This window comes from Anas platyrhynchos, chromosome 39 (assembly GCF_047663525.1).
Source record: "Anas platyrhynchos isolate ZD024472 breed Pekin duck chromosome 39, IASCAAS_PekinDuck_T2T, whole genome shotgun sequence".
Classification (NCBI taxonomy): Eukaryota; Metazoa; Chordata; class Aves; order Anseriformes; family Anatidae; genus Anas; species Anas platyrhynchos.
The window spans coordinates 1,161,082-1,169,846 of NC_092627.1; the positions used below are offsets into that span (position 1 = coordinate 1,161,082).

General features: G+C 49.5%; 1 protein-coding gene across 1 annotated transcript; it reads left to right on the forward strand.

Moving 5' to 3' along the window:
• Positions 1 to 6,312: 6,312 nt before the first annotated feature.
• On the forward strand, positions 6,313 to 8,494 carry LOC140001208 (olfactory receptor 14C36-like). The gene is made up of 2 exons (XM_072032379.1): positions 6,313 to 6,854; positions 8,383 to 8,494. The coding sequence occupies exons 1-2, from the start codon at positions 6,313 to 6,315 to the stop codon at positions 8,492 to 8,494; spliced, it is 654 nt and encodes a 217-aa protein (XP_071888480.1).
• The last annotated feature ends 271 nt before the right edge of the window (positions 8,495 to 8,765 follow it).

Below are 8,765 nucleotides of genomic sequence, written 5' to 3' on the forward strand. Positions count from 1 at the left end.
AACAAATATCAGGGAAACACCTGTGAATCATCCCATAGGATTTAGGAAGGGCTCTTCTAAAAAGGTGATGTGGCCCATAGCCCAGCTGATGGGCCTCTGCACCAATGCATGCAGAATGGGAAACAAGCAGGAGGACTTGGAAGCCATGGTGCAATTAGAAAACGATGATCTACTGACTGATGTCATCTACTTGGATTTCTGTAAGGCCTTGGACACGGTCCCATATGATATACTACTCTCTGAATTGGAAAGATATCGGATTTGAAGGGTGGACTACCCCTGGAAAAGAAACTGACTTGATGGCCACAACCAGAGAGTAGGGGTAATGGTTCTATATCTAGGTGGAGGCTGGTGATGAGCGGTGTTGTTCAGGGGTCTGTCCTGGAACCAGAAATGTTTAATATCTTCAACAATGACTTAGTAGGATTGAGTGCACCCTCAGCAAGGTTGCAAATGACCCTAAACGGTGTGACGCAGTTGATACAATAGAAGGAAGGGATGCCATCCAGAGGGACCTGGACAAGCTTGAGAATTGGGCCCACATTAACTTAATGAGGTTGAACAAGAACAAGTGCAAGTTGTGGCACCCAGGTTGGGGTGGGGGCGATCCTGGACATGAGTACAGACTGAGAGAAGAACACATTGAGAGAAGCCTTGTGGTGAAGGACTTGGGGTACTGGTGGACAAAAGGTTTGACGTGAGCCAGCAGTGAGCGCTTGCAGCACAGAAGGCCAACTGCATTGTGGGCTGCATCAACAGAGGAGTGGCCAGCAGGTGGAGGCAGGTGACTGCCCCCCTCTGCTCTGCCCTTGTGAGGACTCACCTGGAGTACTGTGTCTAGATTTGGGGCCACCAGCACAAGAAAGATGTGGACCTCTTACAGAGAATCTAGAGGAGAGCTACAAAGATGATCAGAGGACTGGAGCAGCTCTCCCATGAAGACAGGCTGAAGGAATTAGGTTTGTTCAGCCTGGAGAAGAGAAGGTTCCGGGGAGACCTCCTTGCATCTTGTCAATACTTAAAGGGGTCTTTTTTAAAAAAATGGAGGACTCTTTACTCAGGTAGATAATGACAGAAGGATGTGGGAATGGTCTTAAACTAAAAAGGGGAGATTTAGACTAGACATTAGACATTAGGAGGAAAATCTTCACTGTAAGGGTAGTAAGGTACTGGAAGAGGTTGCCCAGAGAAGTTGTGAATGCTCCATCCCTGGAGGTGTTCAAGGCCAGGCTGGATGGGGCCTTGGCCAACCTGATCTAGTGGGTGGAATCTGGCGGGACTTCAGTTAGATGATTTTTAAGGTCCCTTCCAACCCAAGCTATACTATGATCCTATGATACTAGGATGAAAATTAATTAAATCCTAACCAAAACCAGGACACAAATAGGCTAAGGGCAAGATATCTCTGTGTGTATATCAAAAGACAGGAAAAGTGGTGATAGTTATTTAGAAAGTGTCAGACCTGAGTATGACATAGGAACAATGGTACGGAATAAGGGCTGGATATAGTCTGAGTTTTAGATGGGATAGACTTAATCTTTCTTCCTAGTAGCTGGTATGGTGCTGTAAAGAATCAGCGAATCAGAGAGTGGTTTGGGTATGAAAGGACCTTAAAGATCATAAAATTCCAACCCCTCTGCCATGGGCAGACACACCTTCCACTAGACCAGGTTGCTGAAAGCCCCATCCAACCTGGCCTTCAAAACTTCCAGTGAGGGGGGATCCACAACATCTCTGGGCAGCCTGTTGCAGTGCCTCACCACCCTCTGAGTAAAGAACTTCTTTCTAACATCTAATCTAAATCTACCCTCTTTCGGTTTAAAACCATTTCCCCTAGTCCTATCACTACACTATTTGATGAAGAGTCCCTCCCCAGCTTTCTTACAACCCCCTTTAAGTATTAGAAGACCACTATAACATCTCACCAGAGCCTTCTTTTCTCCAGGCTGAACACCACCAAATCCCACAACCTGTCTTCAGAGGAGAGGTGCTCCAGCCCCTTGACCATCCTCGTGGCCCTCCTCTGGATTCATTCTGATAGACCTGTGTCCTTCTTGTTCTGGGGGCCCCAGAGCTAAACACAATACCTGACGTGTGGCCTCACCAGGGCTGAGTACAGAGGCACAATTACTTCCCTACTCCTGCTGACCACACTGTTTCTTGTACAAGCCCACATGCTGTTGGCTCTCTTGGCCACCTGAGCACACTGCTGGCTCATATTCAGCTGACTATCAACCATTACTCCCAAGACCCTTTCCAATGGGCAGCATTCCACCTGCCATTCCCCAGCATTGCATCAGGTTGTCATGCCCCAAGTGCAGGACCCAGCACTTACCCTTGTCGAACTTCATAGATTTGGCCTTGGCCCGTGGCTGAAGCCTATCTAGGATCCTCTGCAGAGCCCTCCTACCGTCGAGCAGACCAACACCCACTCAACTTGGTGTTGTCTGCAAACTTACTGAGGGTGCACTCGATCCCCTTCTCCAGATCATTGATGAAAATATTAAAGGGAACTGGTCCCCGAACTGAGCCCTGGAGGTCACCACTAGAGAACGACCTCCATCTGCATTTAGCTCCATGTTCCACAATTCTTTGGGCCCAGCCATCAGGAGTGTTTTTAATCCAAGGAAACATATACCCATCCAAGCCTCAAGCAGCCAGTTTCTCTGGGAGAGTGCTGTAGGAAACAGTGCCATAATCCTTACTGAGGTCCAGATAAACCACAGCCACAGCCATTACATCATCCGCTGAGTGCATCACCTTGTCATAGAAGGAGTTCAAATTTGTCAAGTAGATCCTGACTTTGATAAAGCTCTACTGACTGGGCCTGATCACCTTGTAAGTGTCAGTCTTGTAAGTGTTGCATGATGGTACTCAAGATAATCTGCTTCATGAACTTCCTCATCACTGGTCAGACTGACAGGCCAGTAGTTCCCTGGCAACTCCTTCCAGCCCTTGTAGACATACATTATATTTGTCAGTCACCAGTCTACCGGTCCCTCCCCCGATAGCCAGGACTGCTGATCAATGATGGAAAGCAACTTGGGAAGTGATTCTGCCAGTTCCCTTGGTAGTGACAGGTGGACCCCATGTGGTCCCATAGATGTGTGTAAATCTTTGTGCAGTAGCAGGGCTCTAACTATTTCCTCATTCATTACGAAGGCTTCATTCTGCTCCCTGTACCTATCTACCAGCTCAGGAGGCTGAGTATCAGAACAACAGGTCATGTTGCTGAAAACTGAGGCAAAGAGAACATTAAGAGAACATTAAGTACCTCAGCCTTTTCCTCAACTCTTGTGAATATGCTTCACCCTACATCCCATACAGGATGAAGATTCACCTAAGTGCTCTTTTTTTCTTTTCTTTTTTTCTTTCTTTTTTTTTTTTTCTTATTATAATGTATTTACACAAAAATATGCAGCATATGTCTTTGAAGGCAATAGTCAGATTGAGCTTCAGTTGGGATTTGGCCATTCTGAATTTGTCCCTGCACAACTTCATGACATTCAGGATTCAATTCTACACAAAATGACTGCATGGATGGAAAGAAGCAAAGAAAAGGCGGAACCTGGCAACCTTCCATCCTCTAACCTTCTCCAAGTTTGTGCTGGAAATCCATTCAACTAGTTGCTCCTGTATTATACAAACTGTCCTGCAACTGCTGATGCTGTTATCTTGTGAGAGACAGCACAATCAGGGTGAGCCATCTTCCTGAAGACATTAACTGCTAACAGAATGCAGCATTGGTTGGGGGAACCACGACAAATTCCAGGATTTACCTTCAGAAACCTCCTGACATTTCCAAGGAGAAGAGCCTAGTCGTGCAGCAGAGGAAGAGAAACCCCACACATCAGAGCAGACTGGGACACTGCTGAGTGAGCAGTGCACAGAAGGAGAGGGCCTGGGCACCACGAGGGATGCCATATGAGCAGTGGTGCCTGCTCACCAGGAACCAGGTCATCTTCCTACAGAGCTGCCTTACGAGGAGCATCGTCACCAAGAAGATCTGAGTTATCAGACTGAGCTCAGATCTGGTGTAACACCACACAGACATGTGTCTACAAATAGCCAGTAAAGAGGTACAGATCTGGGAGTCTCTAGGGTATCCTGGTTTGGAGAGGAGCAAGGGCTATGGCAAGACTCAAAGTCTGAAAAGGTTCAATGTCTTTGTGTCCATGGCTCTGGTTGTTGTGTCTGTCACTGAGGCCAAAGAGGAGACAGCTTATCATTAAAGCACCAGGGCCTCATTGCCCCCTCGCCCCCAACCATGAAGCAGGCAGGGGTCGTACCATTCTCCTGCACTTGGCCATGCACATCCCCATCTCCTACTGCCCCACAAAGAGCCCTGAGCACTGTGGGAAGGGGAAGGATCTCCCTTCCAAGGGGCTGGAGGTCAAGGCCTGACCCTTGTGCTTGGTGACACACATTAACTTTTCCTACGCATCAGTGTCACCTTCACATTGCCTTTGTCTCCTTGTCCTCACTGCCTCCAGGGTTCTGCTCTAACGAGCTCCAAGGGAGGCTGTGTCAGTGCTGGCCCTCAGGGGGACACTGCAGGAAACTTGCCTCTGACTTGGACTTCTGGAGACATGTCTTCAATTGTCTCTGAGTGCCTGAGGTTCATGGGCTCATCAGGAAAGCCTCCAGAGGAGTGATTGCAGTGCCTTGGGCTGGTGCTGTGCTGCTGAGCTGGGCTGGGCTCATGGGAAAGAAAAAACACTTTTTAAAAGTCCCATGAAGCAGAGAGACAGCTGTGCCCAGGAGCAGATCCTCTGCACAGTGCAGCAGGAAAGAGACACAGAGGCACGGACACAGAAAGAAGAAAATTAGAGAGTGGCTGAAGGCAGTTAGGAATGGGACAACGCTGAGAGCTGCCTGCAGGAGAAATGTGCACAGCCCTTCACAAGGTAAGGGTCTGGCTGCAGGGTCATGCAGCTGCAGGTCCTGGAAGGGTCTCCTGCTGGGTCTTGTTTCTGGGAGGGCAGTGGGCAATGCAGAAGGCTTTGAGAGTCCTGCTGGATTGCACTGCGAGGTGAGGAAGTCTGGCAGAAGCCCCTTGGAGTGTCATAACCTCTCTACCCCATGTCAGATAAGACAAGGGTGGCCAAGACACTGCAGGAGTGCAGTAGGATATCGGCGCACACAAGCTTGCAGATATCCAGCTCAGTCTGTGGGGCATCCTCCTGGGCTGCAGGCTGCTCTCCAGCAGGATGCAGCTCTCTCGTTGCATCCTTGTGTTATCCAGGCGCACGAAGGAGAAGACACCTCCTTGCTAAGGCCATGTCCTTGCTGCTGGATGGCTGTCTGTGGGCATCTGGTTTGAGGCTTCTGCACCACTGGCTAGGACGGAAGAGCTGAGATCCTGATCACACACCTGGAGATAAGGTGAGGAATTTGTCCAGCTGCCTTTTGAGTCGGGCTTCTCTGCTCTCAGCTGTATCCAGTTTCTTCAAATGCCCAAGCTCACTGCTGGGCAGATCTGCTCTACTCAGTCTTCACCAAAGAACAGTCCTTTTGCCTCCTGGCATCTGCAGAATTTCACCAGGAGCACACATATAAAGTCATAGAGTTCAACCATCCAATAATTCACCTAAGCGTTACAGGGGCAAGCAAATAACATTAAAGCAAGTAAAACACTGCAGCTCTGCTCTGCATTCAGATGAGTTGTTTGCAAGAAAACTCTGCAAACTCATTGACCTGACAAGTGGACTGAACTTGAGTTTCCCCCATGTTCCTGATTCCCTCCTGCTGCAGGTAGGACTCCTCTGCAGCCCACAGCAGCCCCTGCATCCAGTGCCACTGGCAGCCAGCACCGGCCACAACTCAAGCAGGAGAGCATTGCAAAGGTTCTCCTGCAAAGAGAGAGGCTCTGTTTGGGAGTTCTCTAAGACTTGTAATAGGTTTTCCTCATCCAAATCAGTTCTAACTTTGCTCTCACTTTTTCTCTCCAACAGAGAATGTCAGAAAATGGCCAATATCAGCTCTGTGAGCGAGTTCCTCCTGCTGGCATTCGCAGACACGCGCGAGCTGCAGCTCCTGCACTTCGAGCTCTTCCTGGGCATCTACCTGGCTGCCCTCCTGGGCAACGGCCTCATCCTCAGCGCCGTAGCCTGCGACCACCGCCTCCACACCCCCATGTACTTCTTCCTCCTCAACCTCGCCCTCCTTGACCTTGGATCCATCTCCACCACTCTGCCCAAAGCCATGGCCAATGCCCTCTGGGACACCAGGGCCATCTCCTATCAAGGCTGTGCTGCACAAGTCCTCTTTTTCGTCTTCTTCTTTGGTTCAGAGTTTTCAATTCTCACTGTCATGGCCTACGACCGCTACGTTGCCATCTGCAAGCCCCTGCACTATGGGAGCGTCCTGGGCAGCAGAGCTTGTGCCCAGATGGCAGCAGCTGCCTGGGGCAGTGGCTTTCTCAATGCTGTCCTGCACACAGCCAACACATTTTCCCTGCCCCTCTGCCATGGCAATACTGTGGACCAGTTCTTCTGTGAAATCCCCCAGATCCTCAAGCTCTCCTGCTCACATGCCTACCTCAGGGAAGTCGGGGCTCTTGTATTTAGTGTTTCTTTAGGCTGTGGTTGTTTTGTTTTCATTGTGTTGTCCTATGTACTTATCTTCAGGGCAGTGCTGAGGATGCCCTCTGAGCAGGGCCGGCACAAAGCCTTTTCCACTTGCCTCCCTCACCTGGCCGTGGTCTCCCTGATGGTCAGCACTGTCACGTTTGCCTACCTGAAGCCCCCCTCTGTCTTCTTCCCATCCGTGGACCTCGTGGTGGCATTTCTGTACTCAGTGGTACCTCCAGCACTTAACCCCCTCATCTACAGCATGAGAAACAAGGACCTAAAGTATGGAGTGAAGAGACTGTTCCTATACATGCTACTTAAGCATCAATAATGTAGTTATAATATATAATCATAATTACATGAAATTATTGTGATTTGTGTCATTTCATTTTTATCATTTTTTCACTAATATTATTCTTAGCATCCTGCCTGTTAATTAATTTATTTACTTTGACCAAATCTTCTAATCTACCTGTAGTACTAGTCCTCCAGTGTAAATAAAAACAATAAAGAAGCTATCAGAAATTCATTGCTGTCAGTATCCCTCTCTTCCAATCTCCTCTGGAGGGGCTCAGGACCACGAGCCCAGCTGCCACATGCAGGAGCAGCCCCGGTGGCCCTCGGGACTGCCCCTCCCTGCCCGCTGGGCTCTGCCTCTCTGCTGCCTTCGGGTCGGGGCTGCTGCTTCCCTGGAGCCATGGAAACCATTTTGGCTTAGGAAGAGAAGAGTGCTGGTAAGACGCTGATGTCTAATTGTTGCAGAGCAGTGCTTACACCAAGCCAAGGACATCTCAGCCTTTTGCTCTGTCCTGCCAGCAGGCAGGCTGGGGGTGCAGTGGGAGCTGGGAGGGGACAGGCCCAGGACAGCTGACCCAAACTGGCCAAAGGGGTATTCCATACCATCTGACGTCATGCTAAACAATATATAGGGGTGGCTAGCCGGGGGGAGGGGGCCGGACTGCTTGGGGTTAGGCTGGGCATCAGTCAGCGGGTGGTGAGCAATTACATTGTGCATTACTTGTTTGTACATATTAGTAGTAGTAGTACTATTATTATTATTGTTATTATTGTAATTGTTATCATTATTTTCCTGTCTTAAAAAACTGTCCTTATCTCTTATCTCACTTTCCCATTTCTCTCCCCCATCCCAGAGAGGGAGGGCTTACAGTTCTGTAAGCACACCAGGTCAGTGATCTCCTGTGCGTCCAGCATCTCAATAATAGAGTGCCTGCTTTCTAAAACTCCTATTTGAGTCTTAGAGAGTTACTTTGAGTGGCTTTTACAGTATCACCCTCCTGTCAGCTGCTGCCCACTCAGGCTCCTGGCACAAATGTGGCCCCTCACCAACTCCACAGCTTGTGCTGCCTTTGCTTTCTTGCCCTGTCCTCTCTCTCGACTCCTTGTCTCTGCCAGGCCCCACGTTCTATACCCAAACATATCCCTTTGCTGTCATCACCCTCTCCCCTGCCCAGCGGGATGGCAGAGCCAGGGCAGGACATGGTAGAGTTAGGCCCTGTAGCGCCCATGCAGAGTGCTTGTGGCAAAGTGGGACCTGGGACTGGGCTCTGTGGCGCAGAGGAGGCCCCATGCAGGAAAGATGACGTTAAACAGCTACTTTGCAGGGGGGGTGTCCATCGTGGTTTGGCACGGGAGGCTTCTGGCCACGAAGGGGCAAGGAATGGGTTGACACAACTTCTCTGGGCAGCCTGTTCCATTGACCACTACCCCCAAAGGAAAGAGTGTCTTCCTTATAATTAATTTTAAAGTACCCTCTTTTAGTTTTAAAACATTACCTAAAGGCCCCCTTTAGGTACAGGAAGGCTGCTATAGGGTCTCTCCAGGCTGAAGAGAACCAGCTTTCTCAGCCAGTCTTCATGGAAAAGGTGCCACAGCCTCTCTATCGTGTTTCTGGCCTCTTCTAGACTCCTTCTAATACTTCCATGTCCTTGAGTTTGGAGCCCCAGAGCTGAATGCAGTACTCCAGGAGTGGTCTCCCAAGAGCAGAGCTGAGGGAGAGGATCACCTCTCTTAATCTTTCGGCCAAACTTCTTTGATGCAGCCCAGAATACAGTTGGCTTTCTGGGCTGCAAACTCACATTGCCGGCACAGGTTGAGCTTCTCATCCACTAGCACCCCACATCCTTCTCCTCAGAGCTGCTCTCTACACATTCTCCACCCAGCCGGTATTTGTGC

Coding starts and splice junctions, on each gene's coding strand:
- LOC140001208 (XM_072032379.1), top strand. CDS start 6,313: ATGGCCTACGACCGCTACGTTGCCATCTGCAAGCCCCTGCACTATGGG. Junction 6,855..8,382: donor ATGAGAAACAAGGACCTAAA/GTATGGAGTGAA, acceptor GGCCCCCTTTAG/GTACAGGAAGGCTGCTATAG.